The sequence below is a fragment of the Phyllobates terribilis genome, unplaced genomic scaffold (assembly GCF_046119375.1).
Source record: "Phyllobates terribilis strain yellow unplaced genomic scaffold, ASM4611937v1 Scaffold_3__8_contigs__length_932513732, whole genome shotgun sequence".
Taxonomy (NCBI): domain Eukaryota; kingdom Metazoa; phylum Chordata; class Amphibia; order Anura; family Dendrobatidae; genus Phyllobates; species Phyllobates terribilis.
In genome coordinates, this window is record NW_027362763.1 from 422,267,459 (window position 1) to 422,292,989 (window position 25,531).

Sequence of the window (25,531 nt, forward strand, 5' to 3'; positions counted from 1 at the left end):
ATCTACAATGAAATTGGGGGAACACAAAGTACAGGTACTTATTTACAATGCTGGTCCAGCCATCTTGAGGGAATGGGGGATAGATAAAGGCTGCATGAGCTAGTCACCAGACAATATTTGTAATGCTTTTGGGTATGGTGGAGTTTGGTGGAGAATTATTTTCAGAGAACTAGTGAATGAGCTATATATAAAGGGACTTTGATTAGGGAACATGATAGGCCGCCCTAAACAGATGTGTTTTTAGGCAGCGCCTAAAACTATGTAAGTTGTGGTTCGTTCAAATTTCTTGGGGTAGAGCATTACAAAGAATAGGTGCAACTTGGGAGAAGTCTTGGAGCTGGGAGTAGGAGGTAAGGATTAGTGCGGATGTTAGTCCAAAATCACTTGAGGAGCGTAGAGAACGGGTAGGCCGATAAACAGAAATGAGGGAGGAGATGAAGGGGGGTGTCGCACTGTGGAGAGCTTTGTGCGTGAGAAAAGCAGTTTAAATTATATTCTACAATGTATGGGGAGCCAATGCAATGACTGGCACAGAACGGAAGTGTCTGAGTAACGATTAGACAGATGACCCTGGCTGCTGTATTAAGGATGGGCTGGAGAGGAGAAAGTCGAGTGAGGGGGGGGCCAATTAATAGAGAGTTCCAGTAGTCAAGGCGAGAGTGCATGAGGGAGTGGATGTATACTGAATTGTTTTAGGATTTACACTTTATACTTTTATCATTATTTTTCCACTATCTAAATGAGCAATAGAAAAACATATTACTATCTAGTTGAGTGGATACATGAGCAGTTAAATGCCAACCTGTTTCGTCCCGAATCTCTAAATCCTTTGGCAAATGGATTTCGGTCAATTTTCAAACGAGTTATCTAGAAATAGAAATAAAATAATGCAAACACTCATTGAGTTATTTTCTTTTTGTATAGTAAATATGAAAAAAATGAATGTTTTTTTTTTTTTAAATATTATCATATTACTTTTGTCAAAGTCTTCAATCTACAAACATAGTCCAGATGCAATCACAGATAAAAAGAAATTAGGCAAACAATAATTGCCATCTTGCTCTGCACTGCTTTGGACCGATCACAAACATGAAATTTAGTCAGCTATGAAATAACCTTAGTAGCTTTCTGCTTATCATTAGGCTGACTTGACAAAAGCAAATCACATTATTGTATTATGATATGAGAAGCTAGTGTATTTTGGACTCCAAAGAACAGTCCTATTATTGCAAATGTCGAAATATAACAAGTGCACATAAATATTTTCATTTTACTTTCCAGTCATTTTGCCATTTATGGAATTCTCAAAGTGCATTTATCTTATCACACATTTCTGTGTCTAATGTAAGTCAACCTTTAAATAATTGTTCTTAATAACTCATTATAAATCATTATATAAGCTATTAGGGCTATTTGGCTAGAGTTCTTATAAAAAAGGAACATGACTTCAGATGAGCAGACACATGATTCCAATAGAATACATCTGTGACTTTCCTAAAACATGTAGAAACACGTCACATTAAATGTGTTAATGATTCTATTGAGTCACGCTGTTTTCTCCTTAAAATTACAATTTCATGGTAATTAGATTATGGTTGGAAAGCGTAAGAACTAATGGAAAAATGTATAATGTATGTCACAGAATTCAACAAATTGTTTTAGTTATTGTGTGAGGAATGTACCCTGTGCAACACCTATGTTGCCGAAAATGGTACCATAGACAAAAGATGGATTTTTAGGCCTTTATATCTTTATAAATATGAACAGACATTTTGTTTTTTTAATTGCCATATTTTAATGAAACACTTCCATGTTAAAAAGGTTTAGCTCATCTATCAAGTAAAAAATTGCTTGAACAATAAAACTATGGTTGATCATATCTTCTTGATTATGCATATCTATCCCAAAGTGGAATTTCTGGTTTAAAAAATCTATTTTCAAAAACCCATTTAGTGAATTCTTAATTAATAGATAGGAGTCTCCCTTTAATTAGGCAAAACAGAGAGCAACTACAAAGAACATGTCTCGAATTAACAATCATTCGCAAATCCATAGTTGGCCTGTCAAAATAAACAAATATTTTGTAATGCCTGTGAAAAAAGAACAAAACAGTAATTTTTATCTTTATCATTTAGTTTGGTTTCCTAATTTTTCTGTAAAATTTTGTCTGTTAATGATTTTTGGATGAGTCGTCAAAGAAAGAAATTAGATTAGTAACCTAGCTTTAAAGGGTCTAGGCTATTGATGTATTAAATAGACATTATATGGCAATAAATATGGTCTCAGTAACATGATAAGCTTAACAAGACAGCTTATTAAAAAGGGTTAGGCCAGTTTCACACATCCGACATTAACACTCCAAGTATCCACTGGTGTCCTGACTAGAGATGAGCAGATCACGTCGCGCAACCCTGATCCACAGTCCAGGTCAATGCACTCTAGTCTTGAACAGGAGCTGCGAGCATTTTTTGACCTTCCAGGTTCCTTGGTGCAGTGTTTGATATCACACACCGTGCAGCACACAGGTGATGACGCGCTAGCACAGCAAATCCTAAGATCGCGAAGCAATCTGCTCTTCTCTAGTCCTGACGCAAACTCAATAGTCTCATGTGCATATATGTATGTAAATGAGTTTGGGTCAGAAAACCTGCGGCTGGACTGAACAGCGCAGTCTACACATTTATTATGCTGTTTGAAGAAGACATCATATGGTAGCACATTGAGTATGACTTGAAGTAAAGTAATTGTCAAATTCAAGAATTCATGTATATTTGTAGACAATACTATTTTATGTTTAATTTATGATGACTGATGTTTGAAAATATCATTTGTGTAGCTTAATAGTTAATATAATATTGCATACCTGTTGGTTCTGGTACGCAGTCACTGTAGTAAATATTGTTTCCGGGAATGTGAAAGCTTTCTCACCCTCTCCTATTGGAATTGGTTTAACTGGAGACAGTTCATCACCACAATCCTTCCGAATTACATGGACACGTGGCTGATACTTGTGCATGGAATGAAGAATAATCTGCAAGGAAAAATATATAGTTTCATTAATTGAAGTAATGAAGTAAAGTTTTTTTTGTTTTCTTGCGTATATGTGTATCTATATATATATATATATATATATATATATATATATATATATATGTATGTATAATATGCACATATTAATATATATATACATATGTATGTACAGTATATTTATTTAGTACTGTGTGTACAGTCATGGGCAAAAGTTTTGAGAATGACACCAAAATTATATTTTCACATGATCTGCTGGCCTCTGGTTTTTGTTAGTGTTTGTCTGATGTTTATATCACATACAGAAATATAATTGCAATCATATTATGAGTACCAATAGGTTATATTGACAGTTAGAATGAGTTAATGCAGCAAGTCAATATTTGCAGTGTTGCCCCTTCTTCTTCAAGATCTCTGTAATTCTCCCTGGCATGCTCTCAATCAACTTTTGGACCAAATCCTGACTGATAGCAGTCCATTCTTGCATAATCAATGCTTGCATTTTGCCAGAATTTGTTGGTTTTTGTTTGTCCACCCGTCTCTTGATGATTGACCACAAGTTCTCAATGGGATTAAGATCTGGGGAGTTTCCATGCCATGGACCCAAAATCTCTATGTTTTGTTCCATGAGCCATTTTGTTATCACCTTTGCTTTATGGCAAGGTGCTCCATCATGCTGGAAAAGGCATTTTTGGGCGCCAAACTGCTCTTGGACGGTTGGGAGAAGTTGCTCTTGGAGGACATTCTGGTACCATTCTTTATTCATGGCTGTGTTTTTAGGCAAGACTGTGAGTGTGCCGATTCCCTTGGCTGATAAGCAACCCCACACATGAATGGTTTCAGGATGCTTTACAGTTGGCATGAGACAAGACTGGTGGTAGCGCTCACCTCTTCTTCTCCGAATAAGCTGTTTTCCAGATGTCCCAAACAATCGAAAAGGGGATTCATCAGAGAAAATGACTTTGCCCCAGTCCTCAGCAGTCCACTCCCTGTACCTTTTGCAGAATATCAGTCGGTCCCTGATGTTTTTTCTGGAGAGAAGTGGCTTCTTTGCTGCCCTCCTTGAAACCAGCCCTTGCTCAAAGAGTCTCTGCCGCACAGTGCGTGCAGAAGCACTCACACCAGCCTGCTGCCATTCCTGAGCAAGCTCAGCACTGCTGGTAGTCCGATCCCGCAGCTGAAACAGTTTTAAGATACGGTCCTGGCGCTTGCTGGTCTTTCTTGGGCGCCCTGGAGCCTTTTTGACAACAATGGAAGCTCTCTCCTTGAAGTTCTTGATGATGCGATAGATTGTTGACTGAGGTGCAATCTTTGTAGCTGCGATACTCTTCCCTGTTAGGCCATTTTTGTGCAGTGCAATGATGGCTGCACGTGTTTCTTTATAGATAACCATGGTTAACTGAAGAGAAACAATGATACCAAGAACCAGCCTCCTTTTAAAGTGTCCAGTGATGTCATTCTTACTTAATCATGACTGATTGATCGCCAGCCTTGTCCTCATCAACACCCACACCTGTGTTAATGGATCAATCACTAAAACGATGTTAGCTGCTCCTTTTAAGGCAGGACTGCAATGATGTTGAAATGTGTTTTGGGAGTTAAAGTTCATTTTCTGGGCAAATATTGACTATGCAAGTACAGTAATTGCTGTTAAGCTGATCACTCTTTGACATTCAGGAGTATATGCAAATTGCCATTACAAAAAATGAAGCAGTAAACTTTGGAAAAATTACTATTTGTCTCATTCTCAATACTTTTGGCCATGACTGTAAGGCCTATTCAGGTGTGAGAAAATGCTGCAAAGTAAGAATGCTTTAAAAATAATAGAAGTGTCAGTAATTTATTTTTTTCAATTGAGTAACTAAACCTTTGAAATGTTTTTTCACATTTCATTGTGCTAATGATCACAAGCAGTTTGGTGGGATTATGGGTCCTTCATAGTCTAATCTTTCTATTGTAGCCCTACTCTGTGCTGTGTGAGCACTCAGGCACACCTCGAGAGAGAGAGGAGGAGAGTTAGAGCAATTGGTGGGGGTTCTAGGACCCAGACCCTCATCAATCTGCAATTAATTTTCAGGGCAATGAAATGCGAAAAAAAATCAAATCAACATTTGGTGTGACCACCTTTTGCCATCAAAACAGCATCAATACTTCTAGGTACCTGCATACAGTTTTTGAAAGAGCTCAGCAGGAAGGTTGTTCCAAACATCTGGGAGAACTAACCACAGATCTTTTGTGAATGTAGGCTTGTGCACAGAATTCTATCTCTTCATGTAATCCCACACAGACTTGATGATGTTGACATCAGTACTCTATGGGGGTGACATTATGGACTGTATTTTTGGTATTGCATGATGAATAATTATCTGCCATTTTTTCTCAGGATTGAGGACACCATTAATCCTGACCAAATTCCTACCTCTAGTTGCTGAAATGCAGCCCCAAACTTGCAAAACACCTCCACCATCCTTCACTGTTGATGGCTGCTCATTAATGTACTGCTCTCCAGTGCTTCTGTCAGTAAACTTTCTTCTATCACAGCCAAATATTTAATATTTTGATTCCTCTGTGCAGAGCACCTGCTGCCATTTTTCTGCTCCTCAGATCTTAGGTTTTCATGCATATTTGAGTCGCTTGGCCTTGTTTCCATATCAAAGCCTTTTTGGCCACAATTCTTCTATGAAGACCTCTTCTGGCCAGACTTCCCTGAACAGTAGATGGTTAAAGCTGAGTACCACTGTTTGCTGCCAATTCTGAGCTGATAACATTGCTAGACATCTTCAAATTTCAAAGGAAAGTAAACATGATGTGTCATCATCTGCTGTGCTAAGTTTCCTTGGCTGACCACTGTATTTATGGTTCTTGACGTTGCCTGTTTTTTGGTGTTTCTTGAAAAAATCTTAAAAAGCACATCTTGAAACACCAGTCTGCTTGGAAATCTTTGCCTGGGAGAGATCCTGCTGATGCAGTATAACTACCTTGTGTCTTCTTACTATGCTCAGTCTTGCCATGGTATATGTCCTGTGACTGAAAACTATGTTTCTACCTACTCTATAGATGAAAATATTTAATCATTATCACCTGTAGCCATCCTCCTGACTATAAGCCTACAAAATTCCTAACTTTGGGTAAGTATACTGAGAAGATTTGATGCTGTTTTAAACACAAAGGGTGGTCACACTAAATATTAATTTGATTCAGATTTCTTTTTTGCGAATTGTTAAAAAACAAACAATTAACATTTTTATTTTTATCCATATTTTGTATCCATATTTTGCATCTTTTTTATACACCTGCCTAAAACTCTTGCACAGTGAATATATGTATATCTAATGTACATATGTCTGCATTTTTTCCCAAAGATTATGTACAGTACAGGCCAAAAGTTTGGACACACCGTCTCATTTAAAGATTTTTCTGTATTTTCATGACTATGAAAATTGTACATTCACACTGAAGGCATCAAAACTATGAATTAACACATGTGGAATTATATACTTAACAAAAAAGTGTGAAACAACTGAAAATATGTCTTATATTCTAGGTTCTTCAAAGTAGCCACCTTTTGCTTTGATGACTGCTTTGCACACTCTTGGCATTCTCTTGATGAGCTTCAAGAGGTAGTCACCGGAAATGGTCTTCCAACAATCTTGAAGGAGTTCCCAGAGATGCTTAGCTCTTGTTGGCCCTTTTGCCTTCACTCTGCGGTCCAGCTCACCCCAAACCATCTCGATTGGGTTCAGGTCTGGTGACTGTGGAGGCCAGGTCACCTGGCGTAGCACCCCATCACTCTCCATCTTGGTCAAATAGCCCTTACACAGCCTGGAGGTGTGTTTGGGGTCATTGTCCTGTTGAAAAATAAATGATGGTCCAACTAAACGCAAACCGGATGGAATAGCATGCCGCTGCAAGATGCTGTGGTAGCCATTCTGGTTCAGTATGCCTTCAATTATGAATAAATCCCCAACAGTGTCACTAGCAAAGCACCCCCACACCATCACACCTCCTCCTCCATGCTTCACGGTGGGAACCAGGCATGTAGAGTCCATCCGTTCACCTTTTCTGCGTCGCACAAAGACACGGTGGTTGGAACCAAAGATCTCAAATTTGGACTCATCAGACCAAAGCTCAGATTTCCACTGGTCTAATGTCCATTCCTTGTGTTCTTTAGCCTAAACAAGTCTCTTCTGCTTGTTGCCTGTACTTAGCAGTGGTTTCCTAGCAGCTATTTTACCATGAAGGCCTGCTGCACAAAGTCTCCTCTTAACAGTTGTTGTAGAGATGTGTCTGCTGCTAGAACTCTGTGTGGCATTGACCTGGTCTCTAATCTGAGCTGCTGTTAACCTGCGATTTCTGAGGCTGGTGACTCAGATAAACTTATCCTCAGAAGCAAAGGTGACTCTTGGTCTTCCTTTCCTGGGGCGGTCCTCATGTGAGCCAGTTTCTTTGTAGCACTTGATGGTTTTTGCAACTGCATGTGGGGACACTATCAAAGTTTGCCCAATTTTTTGCACTGACTGACCTTCATTTCTTAAAGTAATGATGGCCACTCGTTTTTCTTTACTTAGCTGCTTTTTTCTTGCCATAATACAAATTCTAACAGTCTATTCAGTAGGACTATCAGCTGTGTATCCACCTGACTTCTGCACAACACAACTGATGGTCCCAACCCCATTTATAAGGCAATAAATCCCACTTATTAAACCTGACAGGGCACACCTGTGAAGTGAAAACCATTTCCGGTGACTACCTCTTGAAGCTCATCAAGAGAATGCCAAGAGTGTGCAAAGCAGTCATCAAAGCAAAAGGTGGCTACTTTGAAGAACCTAGAATATAAGACATATTTTCAGTTGTTTCACACTTTTTTGTTAAGTATATAATTCCACATGTGTTAATTCATAGTTTTGATGCCTTCAGTGTGAATGTACAATTTTCATAATCATGAAAATACAGAAAAATCTTTAAATGAGCAGGTGTGTCCAAACTTTTGGTCTGTACTGTATGTTATTCAATGTAATGAGGTGATTAAATGGCAATCATTAGTTTAAATGAATTTCATGTTTAAGCATTCAATAACATTTTATTCATTTTGAATGTTTTTTTATCCTAATTATCCACAGTTGAGTCGTCATGAAAACTGTGTTTGAAACTGTGGTTTGGTTTTCATGCTGCAACTTCAAAAGCTAATATAAACTTATTTCAATGTTGATGACTTCAAAATTATGTTGGAAGGCATGAACAATCAATAACAAACTGTGATTCAAGCTATACTTTTACCATTCCCATACCAATTTGATACAGCTGACTATGTTTCTTAACTTTCCATAGATACATTATGAGCCCTTGCTTACATTAATAGAGAACGCAGTCACTCATTTCAAGACAAAAGAGTATAGGAAAGAATAATGCAACAGAATTTGATTACATTAATAAAAACATAATTCCTACCTTGCATATACTTCATGGAAGCATGAATAAAAATAGATGGTTTTATTCAATATAATAATAAACATTAGAATCTTGAGAATATTTTAGCTAATAAAATCTGAGTGGAAGTAAAATGGCTACCATTAGCCATCTTACATCTTAGACACTATGTAGACCTTTAGAGAATTGTAAACTTATTTCTTTTGCATCCATGAACTTGACTCCTACTTCTAAGATTCAAGATAAAAATGTTACCACATTTGAGTAAACTACTAATATGATAGAAAGCATAAAATGATTTAGAAATTTCACAGATTGTTCAACAATTTGGATTTTTCCAAAGTGACTTAATATTTACAAAGCAATACAAGATGACAACTACTACTGGAAAACTTGATACAAAGTCCTGGCATGGCTTTTCTGATGCTATGACCTGACAAATTCATTAACATACTGTATGTATACCTGTTTTTCACAACAAAGTAAATCAATAGGCTAGACTAAAACTACTGTAGAGACTAGTTCAGATTAAACTAAATGAATATTTTATATGGCAGATTCAGTGACATTTGCAATGAAGTGAACCTGTCAAGTTGTAAATGCTGAGCAAGAGAAGCTAAGCAGATCGATATATAGGATTGTGGGTTTGGTATAACTTGTAATGTATTACTTCAATGCCCTACTCATTCTAGAATTAACATTCAATTGAGCATTCTAAGCAGTGATTGATAGCATTTACTGTATAATTGTGCTACAGAAGTTTCTGCTAGTCACTGGTAAGGACCGCCCACTGGACTAAGCCCAGAATAAGGGACATGATGCTGATAGATTAGAATGCACATTTAACCCTTTTACCCCCGAAGGCTGTTTGCACGTTAATGACCAGGCAATTTTTACAATTCTGACCACTGTCATTTTATGAGGTAATAACTCCAGAACGCTTCAACGGATCCCACTGATTCTGAGAAGGTTTTTTCATGACAGTGGTAAAATTTATTTGATATTACTTGCGTTTATTTGTGAAGAAATCGGAAATTTGGTGAAAATTTTGAAAATTTTGCAATTTTCAAACTTTGAATTTTCATTCCCTTACATCAGAGAGATATGTTACACAAAATAGTTAATATATAACATTTCCCACATGTCTAATTTACATCAGCACAATTTTGGAGCAACAATTTTCTTTTTGTTAGTAAGTTATAAGGGTTAAAAGTTGACTAGCGATTTCTCATTTTTTCAACAAAAATTACAAAACCATTTTCTTAGGGACATCACATTTGAAGTGACTTTGAGGGGCCTTTATGGCAGAAAATACCCAAAAGTGACATCATTCTAACAACTGCACCCCTCAAGGTGCTCAAAGCCACATTCAAGAAGTTTATTAACCCATCAGGTGCTTCACAGGAATTTTTGGAATGTGGAAGAAAACAATGAACATTTAACTTTTTTTCACAAAATGTTACTTTAAACCCACATGTTTTTTATTTTTGCAAGGGTAACAGGAAAAAATGGACCCCAAAATTTGTTGTGCAATTTCTCCTGAGCATGCCGATACCCCATATGTGGGGAAAAACCACTGTTTGAGCGCACAGAAAGGCTCAGAAGGGAAGGAGTGCCATTTGACTTTCTGAATGTAAAATTTGCTTGAATAATTAGTGGACGCCATGTTGCGTTTGGAGAGCCCCTGATGTGCCTAAACAGTAGAAACCCCGCACAAGTGACCCCATTTTGGAAACTACACCCCCAAAGGATTTTATCAAGGGGTTTAGTGAACAATTTGAACCCAGAAGTACGACACAGAGTTTGATAATATTAGGTCATCATATTGAATATGTTGTCATTAGTCTTGAGCGCAAGTGCTCGCTACTTGAATTTACATCAGATACTCGGGTATGTACCAAGTATCGTGGGTGCTCGAGTGACATGCTCGAGTCCCTGCTCCGCATGCCGTGAAACATGCGGGTGGGGACTCGAGCATGTCACTCGAGCACCTGCGACACCCAGTGCATACTCGAGCACCTGATGCAAACTCAAGAAGCGAGCATTTGTGCTTAATACTAGTCGCCATATTGTCAGTATTTTTTTTCTTTACTTTTGAAAAAATCCCAACCCTAACCCCAACTCTAATACAACCCTAACGGTAACCCGAACACAACCCTAATCCTAACCGTAACCCTAATCCTAACCCTAACACAACCCTAACACAACCCCATTCCTAACATAACCCTAATCTTAACCATAACCTTAATCCTAACCCTAACAAAACCCTAACCCTAACACAACCCTAACACAACCCTAATCTTAACCCTAACACAACCCTAACCCTAGTAATTCACTATAATGAGGCAGCAGAGTTACTCTGGACTCCGTCTGGCCTTTGTTTAGCGGTGTCCTTATATTAAGAGGTTCACAAAACTGTGGCTGAAGGCACTTTTATGCATGTCTAATAAAAAGACGGACACCGTTGGATCACAGGCCAAACGTTGTCCACAGTGCCTCCATCTGCCTCATTACAGGGAATCTTCCACCGGAGGTTCCATCTGAATCATGTATTTCAGAGATTTACACGCAACCCCTGGTGTAAGCACTCAGCACAGAGTGCAGGATAAATGTGAGCTGAGCCTTACTGCGATCTTTGGGAGGCAGAATGAACAAATCAGCAGAAGGTGAAGAATTGGTTTTATTTATTTTTACGCCATTCCTCATGCGGCATAAGTGATTAGATGACTTTATTCTTCGGGTCGGTGCAATTACAGCGATACCAGATGTCTTTCGGGGTTTTATGTTTGGCAACTGCCATACAGTAAAAGACATTTGTTTTTTTTGCAAACACTAGTTTTTGCATTGCCATATTTTGAGAGCTATAATTTTTCCATATTTCTGACGACAGAGTCATTTGATGGCTTGTTTTTTGCTGAACGAGTGACGTTTTTATTGGTATCATTTTTGGGCAAGTGACATTTTATGATCGCTTTCTATTCCGATATTTGGGAGGCAGAATAAACAAAAAACAGCAATTAAGGAATTGTTTTCTTGTTTTTTTTTCTTATGCTCGCTCGCTAAATGCTGAGATCACAGCATTTAGGGGGGTGAAGTGCCAGGAGCGGTGTGGGCACCGTTCCTGGCATTGAGTCCGGGTGTCAGCTGTCAGAATCAGCTAATACTCTGTGTGCGGGCGTGATCGCCATGTCGAAATAATATGTACCTGGTCCATAAGGCCAAAGGCACAGGAATGTATTATTACATACATCGTCTGAAACGGGTTAAAGGGGTTGATACATGAGCAAAGTACATTTTAATTAATAGATCTTGGAATAAAAATAAGTTCCACAATTGGATGCGTTTTAAAAAAATGTTCCTGTGCTGAGATAATCTTATAAATGTGCCCCTGCTGTGTACTGTGTAATGGCTGTGTCTGACCGTGCAGGAACATGGTCTGATCATGCCACAGCTCCTGGGCAGGGGGGGAAGCAAAAGAAAATATACAGACATTACAGCATGGGATTGCAAATGATTATTTTTCTGAGGCAAAACATTTTACTGCCTGTTTTTAAGCAATGATTTACCTCACAGAAAGAATCAGTTGTGATCCCATGCTGTCCTGTCTGTATACTCTTTCTTGCGTCCTCCCCTGGCCAAGAGATGTGGTATGATCAGACCATGTTCCTGTATGGTCAGACACAGTCATTACACAGTACACAGCAGGGGCACATTTCTAAGATTATCTCAGCACAGGAACATTTTTTTTAATACATCCAATTGTGAAATTTATTTTTATTCAAAGATCTATTAATTAAAATTATTTTTGAGAGAGAGAAATAACACTAATAATGTATGAGTCAACATTTTATTCAAATAAATATATTCAATAGTAAGTGGAGTAAAAGTAACAAACATATTTCAATAAATATGTCCTCTAATAAGTCCTTGTGATCACTGTACAATAAATCCTTGTTTGTATTGTAATGTCAAAATCTATTATAGTACGCCAATTTACTATAATAGTCATTTAATTACTCATGGTGTCCACAGCTAGTACCATGTTCTGCACATTTCTTTTCATTTTTAATAAATTAAATCATAATTAATCCTGAAGCTAATGAAACTAAATATTTTACTTTAACACTTCAGACACATATTATTAATAGTAATATTCCTGATTGATATCCAATTCGTATGATACATTCAAAAGGCAAATGGCTAGAACAAGTCTTCCAAAAAGAGTTCAATGAAAAGTAAAATAGGATAAATGATATAACTATGTCAAAATAATATTTTCCAGTGAATGCTTGTAAATAGTTTCATAGAGAAATATATTAAAAAAAAATTATAGCCAAGATTTGCTTCAATATCTTGTGTAATACAGTAAATTCCTATAGAAGTCCACTTTTCGGAAACGACAATAAAATGAAGGAAATAGAAAAAACGTAAGAATTGTCCCTACAGTATGTTGCCACGTAACAGGGAAAAAAAAACATTACACCATATGGTTGTCCCCAATTTCAGCATGGCTGTAGTCATTACTCAAAAATAGCCAACAGTGATCCCAGTTGCTAGTCATAAATCCTCCTGGATCAGTATTAAGAGTCACTGAGTTTAGTGTCACCCTTGACATAATGTTGGTAGTTTCTCAACTGTAATGTGATGCCTCCAGGAAGCCTGGCAGCTTTCTTTTAGAAGCAATGAGAAAACCAAACAAAAAAGACCCCATTAAGTCACCCATAACAATATAAGATCACAAATCAATCAATGATATTGATTTATTTTGACCAACAATGTAAAGTATGCTGCTGAAGTTTATACAATCAAATCTATGGGTATTGTGACTTGCTTCTATGGAAGGCCAGTTACAAGAACAAGTAGTATGATATTGGGAGTTCAGATTTGTGTTTTTTTCTGTATGGTTGCAATTTCCACAAGCATTTCGGACCATGCCTAGAGATCTCTCAGTTTTTTGCCTTGAGTAGAGATACGAGTGGTATTGTATTGTCAATATGTTCCTTCCTCTTAAAAAATTGGACTCCCTGGAGGTTAAATAGGTCATTCTATTGTAACAACTCACTCTATACACCTTATTTGGGCACATGGATGAATTTGGTGTGTGAATACCACAAGACAAAAATAGAAAAAGAACTTTTGGCTAAGTTAACATTCGTGTATAAAAAAAATCGTCCATGTTTTATCCAGAAAAAAACAGGCAATTTTCATTTCAATTGTCATCCATATGCAGTTAGTATGGTATCTGTATGGCATCCATTTTTATACATTAGCAGTTCAAAAAAAATAGTACGCAAAGCGTGAGACCAAAATAATAACAGTAATATTAAGAATGGATTTAAAAAGATAATAAAACATGTATTTGTGTTTGCGTGGGTTTCCTCCAGGTTCTCCGGTCTCCTCCCACACTCCAAAGACATACTGATAGGGAATCTAGATTGTGAGCCCCAATGGGGACACTGATGATAATGTATATATAAGTGCTGTGGAATTAATGGTGCTACTGTATATAAGTGAGTAAAATAAATAAATTTGTGGGTGAACCACTGGAGAAATCCCCTATGAAAAAATGACTTGTTATAAAGTAGGATTAATATATTCATCCAGTGGACATAGAAAGCAAGTAACAGTTGACAGTACAGAATTAAGAACAGATGCAGATCACAATGGAGTGGCAAAAAAATGATTCCCTGAAACATAAAGTAAAATGGAGTAGATGCTAAAGTAGCAAGATATGGCGGCTCACCCACCAAACACACCTGACACGAGTTTCACCCGAGTCTCATCCAAAAATATGGAAGAGACTAGAGCATGCTGCAATATTTATCATGCATAGTTTCAGTTCATGAAACAAAAAATGCTCTTCTAAATAGCCTAATTGAATGACTTTGGTCCTAGTGCTGTCCGTGTGATATCTATTTTTTCAAGGACAGCATTCATGCTGAAATGCGGTCATGTGAACTGTGCCTTAGAGTGAATATCTTCAGAAGAGTAAATGGAACTGTGAATTACGCCTATTCAATAAGACACATCTACTCAATGACTGACCTACAAAATAGCAATATACCAGTAGGAAATAGAACTAGAAAGTTAGAATAATTCCATTAATATGTTTTCTATTAACATTCCAATATACCGACCAATTATTATGCGCCATTAGCAGAAGCAGAGACTACAAGAAATGTTATCACAGTCCCTACAGATGAAATTGGTAGACCATCACTTGTGCTTTATCGGTCAGTATTTGACATCAGTATATGTAAGATAAAAAAGCAGGCATGGAGTTTAGACACAGGGAAAAAGTGTCATGGAATAGTCTTTTGACTTATCTCTATCTTTATCTTACAAATACTGATGCAAAATACTGGCTGAAATACCAACTGGCATGTGAAAGTGACAAATTAAGAGAGAATGGAGTGGTAGTTCGCATCATCGATCTCCATTCAATTCAGAGCCCCGTTTCTCGGGATCGATAGGAGCCATGGCAGTTGGACCCGAAGTGAAGGGAAACTTATTCCCTATTCTTTGCATAGAAGATAACTTTCAAACTTGAGAACATCTCTTTAAGGTGAATTCTATGCTGCGTTTAATATTTTTCGGGAAGTTTTCTGTACTTTTTTTTCCTATTATTTATACAGAATTGCTAATCAATAGAGCAAAAAATAAATAAAACAACGAATTTCCCAATAAAAAGTGCAAAGAAATGTCAACCCCCTTCCTTTAACCCCTCACAAACCACCCGCCACCCTTCCTGGTCTGCAAAGTTATATTCTGCATGCACAGCTGGAGTGTATTGGTTTACATGGGTATTTTTAGATATTCCTTTTTTTTTTTTTTGATGATATATTATTATTTTTAACATTTCTATTGATGGTGGAACATCTTACAGCCAAGCCTAATATTATTATACAGGGATTTTAATTGTGCATAGTCCAAAGGGAAACATGGCTGCACAGATTTCCAAATTATAAACTCGGACCTCTTTGCTGTGTATGGGTGTTAGGCCACGTGCACATGTTCAGTATTTGGTCAGTATTTTACATCAGTATTTGTAAGTCAAAATCAGAAGTGGTGCACATGTATTATACTTTTTTTCTGATTGTTCCACTCCTGATTTTGGCTTACAAATACTGATGAAAAATACTGACCAAATATTGAACGTGTGAATGGGGCCTTAAGGCTGCCTCTGACTGGCAGTCCTAGCCTGTAACATATTGACACCTTTACTTATATAAAGGTGGATGTGACATTGACTATTTTAGTGTCATTTCTTTGGCATGAAATGACAAATCACATTTAGGCAGATGAAAAGGATTTTTGCATAAGCGTTAATAAGAAATGGAAATGAAAACATTTAATTGGAAGAAACTAAACAATTCCGGGAAATTGAAGACACATGGAAAGCCTAGACAAACTCCTTGATTTCACTGTGTTCAACTTGGCATGCTCACTTGGACTTGTCATGGATTTTACCCTAGCTACTATAAAAACTGTTCACCCTTACAGGTTGCTCCTTCAATAACCGTGTAGTCACTATCCAGCTTGTAAATAATATATGGGCCTGGGCCCGATTAAACATTTTCGATTTCCTTTCAATATTTTTTTTTTCACGTCTTGTGTTATTCGCAGATTTTTTTTGCTCCAAATTCATAAAAAAAACTCATGTGGTTCATGCTCTTTATTTTTGTCTTTAACCCGTTTTGTATCTTTTTATCTAAAAAAAGCAGCACTTGTCTTCAATACGTGTGGTATCCATTTTTTTTTTTCATGGATACTACATGTACGCATTACAACCTATGCTGCAATTCACATGTCCGTTTTTTTTTTTTCAACACCACGGATGACAAGGGCCAATATAAGTCTAAGGGGCCGTGAAAAATATGTACAGCACATGGGTGGCATTCGTGTGCCCATCCATATGATGTCTGTGTTTAACATTGCAAAGTATAGCAGAAGCTTTATAAATGTCTTTATCCATACCAGAAAGACATTGATGACACACAGAGGGTAAAAAGGGACACACGGATGACACACTGATGGAAAACACTGGTGACACCGGTATCGGTTTTTCACATACGTGTTTTATATGGATGTGTGACGGAGGACTAACGCTCGCCATACACATGAGTTAAATGTTGGTTTAACAGCTATATCTATCTACCCCCAAATACACACAAGGACGTAGCTTGCCTCTTTACTTTTGACAACTTCTTAACTCCCCTAAAAACAAAAGAATTGGTGATTGAAATTCCAAGGGAGAGTTGGTAGGCCCCATACACATCAGGTGGTCAGCCAGGCCCACAAAAAATCTGCAGTTTTGGCCAACTGTCAACTAACATTTATGACATATGGTTTCTCTCTGTAACACATTTTATTACAGACATATTCTCCCCTAGAAACAATCCTTACCTTGAAAAAATACTCTATGGGGATGATTCATCAAAGCTTTTACACCAGAAAAGTGGCCTAAAAGTGTTGTGTGACAAAAAGTTGTGCAAAAAGGTTGTGAATTTTGGAGTTTTCATGCCAGTTTGAATCAGCTCTATCGAAATGGCTGAGGAAGAGCTGGTGTGGGAACCACACCCGCCCATCAAACTCATCAAATTTTCTGGTGTTTAATGAATTTTTCACCATCAACAAGACTGACGTAGCGTGAGCATGCATGACACCAGTCTTGATGAATCGGCCCCTATAGGTCTCTGATTTCTAATGATACTAGAACATAGCTCTGAACAACTTGTATTTTGTACAGTCTTGTAATGCGGTGCTGAGCATGAGCCCTAAATGTAATTTAAGATGTCATCTATAGATGAATAGTGTATTTTTGCTCCAGAGCATAATCCTGCAAATAGGTATAACTGGAACCCCCTGGACTCCCCTGAAACTCTAACAGATTTTCCAACTAACATCCACCATTTATACTTATGGTCCCTTAACATATGGCAGATAGATCTTTGTCCACTGCCCGGCTCCAGCACCCATGTGTTTCCGCCATCCCTGCATTCTCTACAATTACGGCCCTGGCTGCAAATCTAATTTTTTTATTTTAGCCTCTAGATTTGTTAATATTGACCAAAAATGAACAGAAACTCCAAGAGAATTGGCCATAATAATAATAATAGTAATAATTTTTATTTATATAGCGCCAACATATTCCGCAGCACTTTACAATTAAGGCCATCAAATTATACCCAGATTATGTTATGTCTCTTACTTGTCAATATTTAGTAATACACATAAAATCACACATTATTAGATGCAGCACAACCTGAGAGTTTTGTGAGCCAGGTCTCCTCAATATTCATAAGCTACGGGGTTCCCATGCATTCCCACAGCTGGTCGTCAGCTTGCCCCCTATTACAATACAAACAGTGGCAGGAGATGATGCAGCTCATGAATATCGGGGACTCCTTAATGTGTGCAAATCATTGAGAGGACTCCTTAGCTCAGCTTGTGTTGCATCCTATATAGCAGGATTTTATGTAATCTATTGTATATTGACATTTAAGTGACACGCTGCTATAATCAGAGTACCCATCACTACTTTCACTACTGTATGTGTCCACCAAAGGAATGATACCCTTTAGGGGGCACATCCACAGTGGAGTAATATGCATTATTTTTTTTTTAGTTAGCACAAACTGATGCATTGTCGCTATATGGGTTTGTCATTTTATTGTAACAAATGTGTTGTGGACATGATTTTAGGGTATTTACAGTTACAAAAGTATTACAGGTTCTCCTCCTGCTCTTGTAAGTGCAGTTTTCCTCCAACACTGCACGGAGCTCCTGTACTAACAATGTCTGCTGATAGAAGGACTTGTGATCAGACCTGTCCATCAGCCTCCACCAAGTGAAGAACACTGCCCATGGGAAAGCTGATTTTCATTTAGCGGAGGCTGATGGACAGCTCTGGTCATAGGCTTCTTCATTAGCACTCCTTTTGAGAAGAGAACAGTGTAGTCCATGATGAAGGCTGCACCAACAAGTGCAGGAGGAGAACCTTAATGCATATATATTAGGGCTAAAACATTATGTCCACAATACACTTTTTTTAAATAAAGATATAGTTGCCAACACTTGTAACAGGATCCATTAACCGTTGTTATGAACAGTGGTTTTCATAAAAGCATACGGCAAAAAATGTTAGTCTTCTCAAAATCTGATATTAAATAGAATGTGTCCAAATCCATTACAATCCATTCAATTCCCTGTAAAGCTTCTTTAGCAACTAAAGAAAATGACCATGTTTGTCTGAAGTAAACAATCACATTGCAACTTGGATTTGCAAGAGCAAATTTAGAAAAATTATAGCGAAGCACTGCCAAAAATACTGTAATATGGCTGCAGAGTTCTTTGGACATCTACCCTTTCAGTCTAATATAGTATATAGCACTACTAATAATATGAAAAAAGTGAGGGACTTTTTATTAGTTTCAGTTCCATAACAGAATCTTTCTCTGGTATGGTAGCGGTCATGGAACCAAAACTTTGCCACACGGGCTTATAAGAAGTCCCTCACTTTTTTCACTTTATTAGGAGTGCTGCTTTCCTATATATATATATATATATATATATATACGAGGGTCAGTCAATAAGTAATGCCTCCTATTTTTTTTCTCCTTAAATAAGGTAGTTATGTTAAATATTCGAATTTGGCACAATTCCTCAAACCTTCTTCTCCAATCCACAGCAATTGCAACTTCCTGCACCAACAGGTGGCAGGACTGTATCAGTTTGCAGAATGGCTGACATCGATGTTCATATTAGACAACGTTCTGTGATTGAATTCTTGCATGCAGAAGGTGAAACGCCCATTCGAATTCATGAGAGACTGAAAAATGTGTACGGTGATGGAACAGTGGATGTCAGTGCTGTTAGACGATCTGTTCATCGCTGTAACACAGCTGAAGGGCCATCACCGTTGGCTGACAAAATGCGGAGTGGCAGGCCAGTAACCGCAGTGACGCCAAGCAACATTCGGCGAGTCGATGACATCATTCGTGGTGACCGCCGGGTGACTGCAGATGAATTGTGTGGCATTATCTGCCTCAGTAACGGCAGTGTAATGAAAATTATTGGACAACTGGGATACAGAAAAGTTTGTGCACGGTGGGTCCCAAGAATGCTTTTTACCATGCTGGAATACATGCCCTTGTTAAACGGTGGACCAAGACTGTGGAAATGGATGGAGATTATATTGAAAAGTGACAAATTAATCGTTAATGTTGTGGTTTTCAACCTATGTAATTGCATTTGAATTTCTTGCCAATTAAAAGGAGACATCTGCACAGCTCTTGTCCACAGCCAGAGTACACTAACCTGGACCATAGACCGTTGTTGCACGAAGTGATGAAGCTTACCTCTAGAATATATACTGTATATACTGGATATATAGTGCAACCTTCAGCCAGAGTACACTGACCTGGAACATAGACCGTGGTTGCATGAAGTGATGAAGCTCACCTCTAGCATATATATATATAAAGTGCAACCTTCAAACTGCTCTTTGCTGATTCTATCCGCTAAGTCGAGTCCATAGCCTGGATAGTCTATAGGCCTTTTCTCACTTCCCTGTTTTCCACTCTTATCTAAATATATATATATATTCAGAAATGTGCCACAATATAATCACATATTAGGATGCACGCAGCCTCAATGTTAGCCGCCATAAATGTTGCTGTACTTAGACATATTCCACATTATAGAAACAGATAATAATTTCAAGAACCAGCATAACATTACCATGCCTTGTCCCAGATTGTAAACAGATACACATTAGTTCTCTTGTTGGCACATTTAGTAAATACATCTTGGATTCATTTGCACAGTTATAAAAATAAGCCCAAAGAGCATTTAAACACATAGTTATATTTTCCTAAACTCTTTTATGGAATCTCGTAATTTCTTACCATGCCGAATATAAATAATTCACCAAATATGGAAACAAACCTATTTTATCCTGAGCACTGGTTAACGATGATCAATGGTTAAATGTTAAACTGTTTGTATAATGTAGAAAAGAGATATTCATTGGCATGCTACCATAATTATCTTTAACTCTCTATGTGGATTGTCCTATGTTACATCATGACGAGACTATATTCATAAAATACATATAAATCTCTTCATGTAAAACAGCAGAGAAACAACACAATCATTTTTCGGTGCTGATACTCACATGGCCTTGGTCATCCAGCTCATTATTGGTAAGCTTTAATTTATCAAAGCTAATGACTTGTCTCATCCATGTCTCTCCGGATGCTGGTGAATCTGGATGGATATAAACCCGTGGAGGAACTGGAGAGTCAGCATTGCCCGCAACCATCCATTTGGAACTGTGGTAAACATAGCTGAAGAAATATGTAAGAAAATGCATTTTGTCAATGATGTTATTCTGCACAAAATAATGAGCTTAATGACTATAACTTAAAGAACTCTTTCTGGCTCATATTTTGAGATCAAAAAGTAGGATCACAAGGGGAAAAAGTATTAACGTTGTATAAAGTTTCTCCTCTCCCTTGTGCCTCGATCTGATAATTATGTGCAAGAGGTCTAAGGCCACATTTATGTTAATATTTTTTTTGAGCTGTGCAAATCTATAAAAAGTTATGTGCAGAAGGTCTCGTACAACTAGTGTCATTTTTGTTGTGTCAGTCTACTGGCTTGTGCGCAAGTTCACAAATTCCCAATTTTTTTGCTCAGCAATTGTCCTTGATTGTTTGAAAAAAAAATGACAATTTTACTTTTTTTTATTCTTCTTATTATTTTTCCAGTCATTGACCAAAAAAATGGCAGGCAAATTCTGCAATAACTGGTGATGTCAGAACACATGTAGACTGATGTACACGAAGATACTTTGGCATCATCCTTTAGAGATGAGCGCTCTACCACAACACATTATATAGTCTTCAAAAACGAGGTATGAAAGGAGTTTTAGGCTAGGGTTACAGGACCACATGTATTGCTTAACATGAAGATTGTGTGTCGCATCACAACGTCACACCTGATATTCGTCACCACCTATCTACTTCAACGTGCCCGAAACACAAAATGCAGCTCTACAATGTTGAAGACAAGTTGCAGAAATGTTATAAGTTGCAAAATTTATCTGAGAATTGCTGACAAAAAACTAAAATCCGCTTGTAGGCCTAAGGCTTAGGAAACACACAGACGAGCGTATAATACAGACGTACGTATGCTGTCCAAGTAAGAGCTCGTGCAGACCGTAATTTTAGTTAGAGCATGATTCGTCAAAGCATCGGATCATACTCGGACCAATCTTATTCAATGAGCCCGTGCACATGTCCAATTTTTTCCTCGGCCAAGTCTATGGGTCAGTGTCAAAAATCGGACCGCACTCGAAATGCCATCTGAGTTTCTCGGTCTGACAGAAAGGAGAAGATGGAAAAAATTTTTTTTTATTCTGCACATCCAAGAAAACTCTGATAAAAGTCTGATCAGCGTGTGATTAGTATAATTGGATCAATCTCGGATGGAGAAAAACAGTCGTGTGACCCTAGCCAAAGGGTCAGACAGCACACTGACCAATGTAAATCAATTCAGAAAGCAATTTTTCACACGATCCAAGAGTCCGTATGAAAAAAAAAACACAGCATGCACTAATCTATTCCGAATCTCATACAACACTCGTCCATTCAAGTCTATGGGTGTGCAATAAATATTGGATCCCATACAAATCATCTGTATATCATCTGATTTTTTCTGGATACATTATCATGTAAACTGCATTTGATCAGCTACATTTTAAAATATTGTAAAAAAAAATGGATGTCACATGGATATCATATGAACATAAAATATGGATGAAAATCAGACTATTTTTCAAATGCTCGTCTGAGCCCGGCCTTAATGAGATTCATCAATTGATTCATAATGTTATACAAATATATATATATTAGTGAGAACCAAAGCTTAAAATGCCTAAGGTCAATGGAATGTAGATTGTGCAACTGATAGGAACCAAAAAAAACTTGCATACAGTTTTAATCCCATAAAAATTAATGAATTGGATCTGTGAGAGTGCTGTTTTTTTTACAAAACATGTAAAGAAAATGCTAGTGTGAACATAGCCTGGGGCCTGAGTGTGACTTGTATTTTTATGCCAAACAGAAACAGATTCAAGATTGAGAAATCTTAACGTATTTTCTACTTTTTTTTGATCCATATAAGTCTTTGATTATAAATAGCTACAATCTCATACTACATACTAATAAATACTAATAGACCTTGTTTGCGCAGTTGCAATTTCCAAATCATGTTAAAAAAAGAGGACCAAATGCTTCTGCAAAAATATAGAACATTTTTCTTATGTTGATATGTTTGTACACTGGGTATGATTTAGCTCTGAAAATGTTCAAAAAGCAAGTAAATAACAGAGTATCATATTCCCAGGCATTAAAAAGCACTCACAGACCTGCTACATAATGGCTGAAATCTGCAACTATATTTTAATATATCATTTTGCATAAGGAATGTTTGTATATAGATAAGAAAATGCTACAAGGTATTTGTAGTTAAATAAAACCAGATAATGTGTTATTGCATTAATTCTGAGTTATTCATGCAAAATATGTAGCACTCTATTGTGTTAAGATGATAAATATCAAACATTTGTAGTTTTATGTACATTGCCTAGATATTACTTACTGCAATATGATTTTACTAGTAATGTATCTAATATCTAACAGGTCATCCCATCTATCTACTGCATATAATATCTATCTATCTATATAATATCTATCTATCCCTAACTTTATCAGTCTGTGTATATAATCAGCTATCTGCCTCATAACTATGTCTCCTCTCCCTCTATCTATCTAGATCTGATATCTGTTATTTATTTACCCACTTATCTTGTCATCTATCTGTCAGTTATTTATCAATCTATTTACCTATCTATCTTCTGTCTTTCTATCCATCTATTTACCTATCCATCTACCTGTCTATCCATCTATATTTCCATCTATCTATCTACCATATATCTATCTATGTTTATATCCATCTATTCATCTATCTAATATATATTTATCTTTCTATCCATCTTTCTATTCATCTATCTGTTTACCTATCTATCCATCCATATTTCTATCTATCTATCTATCCATATATCTATCTATGTTTATATCCATCTATTCATCTATCTAATATCTATTTATCTTTCTATCCATCTTTCTATTCATATATCTGTTTACCTATCTATCCATCTATATTTCTATCTATCTATCCATATATCTATCTATGTTTATATCCATCTATTCATCTATCTAATATCTATTTATCTTTCTATCCATCTTTCTATTCATCTGTCTGTTTACCTATCTATCTATCTATCTAGCTATCTAATATCTATCTATATGTCTGTCTGTTTATTTATCTATCTATTTATTTATCCAATTATATATCTATCTATCTATGTATCCATCTATCTGTCTATCTATTAATCTATTTATCTATCTATCTATTTATCCATCTATCTATCTATCTATGTATCCATCTATCTGTCTATTAATCTATTTATCTATCCATCTATTTACCTATCTATCTATTTACCTATCTATCTATCTATCTATCTATCCGTTATGCATCACCCATGCTCTCATTTTATTATATAGCCATATTTCTACCTCATATGGATCTATCTGAAGAAGAAAAAAGGTCAGTAAATAAAGTTATACATGTGGTAAAAAAACACAACTAGGGTTTAGCAGAAAAAATACTCATAAGGACAAAAGAAGGAACAGTATAATATAAATATAAGTGGAATTCTGCAGTAATAAAACGTGCATTGTTTTCCGCAGGTATTTACAAACAATGGACACATGTAAAGCAGAATAAGGTTCCCTGCTCTGTCTAGATTATATTCCCACGTGTATCCAGTGCCTGCTCAGATACAGCAGTGTTTATTCTGCCCCCCAAACACTGCACATTCACACACACCCGATCCTTCAATAACCGCTGAGGAAAACAACAGCAAATAAACGCAACCTCCTGTCTACTATGAAACGCAAATTCAATAATGACTGATATCTTCACTATATGATCAGATAAAGGGTTCTAGAAAATGTGCAGTGTACACAACAAACTATCAGTAATGTGCTCAGAGTCTGCACCGATCGTGCTGTAAAACCGCTGGTATCTGTAGACTCCAGCACTCAGCCAGTAGCCGCATCCATCCCTCCAAGACATCGAGAGGAACCAAGTATTCAGAGGACAGCAGAGAGAATAGCTGACACTATGCCAAGTAAGAGGAGCCATAAATAATAAGAATAATTCACAATTGTATACTTATGTTTTATAAATCACTGAAACGAATAAGACCCTTTGAGAGCTAAGTCACAATGTTAACTCTTTGCCAGATATCACACACATATATATATATATATATATATATATATATATATATATTATATTAAAAAATATAAACATATATATTTATTTATATATATATATGTGTGTATGTATACATATATATATATATATATATATATATATATATACATACATATGTCACATAGATCTGAGATATATATAATATAATATATCACTGAAACGAATAAGACCCCCATAGGACTAAGTTGAAGTGTTATTACTTGTTTGCCACATAGCAGTTATCAAATTGAGAATAGTTTTATAATTACCGGTATCTTTTATTGTCCACGGGCACTATGTCCATGGCTATATAGTATTGCTGATGAGGGTCGAGCCCAGAAATCTTCACCCTCATTGCTGGAAACATCCGCCTATGAAATAAATACATGCCAATAATACATTTAAAATAATTAAATGAATACATAAATAAACTAACTAATGATGAATTACCTTAATGAATAAATAATCAGAATAAAACTAAACCGGATCGGATATCTCTTGTTTCTTAATATAGTGAAGGCTAATAGGGACAAGAGTGTAGGGTGCTGGATATTCTAGTGTGTTCCTAGGTGTGTGGATGATTTATGAGGACACAGAGTCCAGTGTGAGCCTCCTATGTATGGCAGACTCTGCACAGCACATTGACAGCCAAGAAAGTGTCCTCCTGATATTTCCCCCTATGCACCTG

At 36.8% G+C, this 25,531-nt stretch overlaps 1 protein-coding gene across 2 annotated transcripts in view; it reads right to left on the minus strand.

The window, feature by feature from the left end:
- The window catches only part of TBX18 (T-box transcription factor 18), a 57,729-nt gene that overhangs the window by 26,849 nt on the left and 5,349 nt on the right, over positions 1-25,531 (minus strand). For both annotated transcript variants that reach the window (XM_073673155.1, XM_073673154.1), the window contains exons 3-6: positions 25,113-25,214; positions 20,633-20,804; positions 2,864-3,031; positions 803-867 (exon numbers count right to left, since the gene is read on the minus strand). In XM_073673155.1, coding sequence (XP_073529256.1) covers positions 803-867; positions 2,864-3,031; positions 20,633-20,804; positions 25,113-25,214 — 507 coding nt within the window. The remainder of the gene's footprint in view (positions 1-802; positions 868-2,863; positions 3,032-20,632; positions 20,805-25,112; positions 25,215-25,531) is intronic.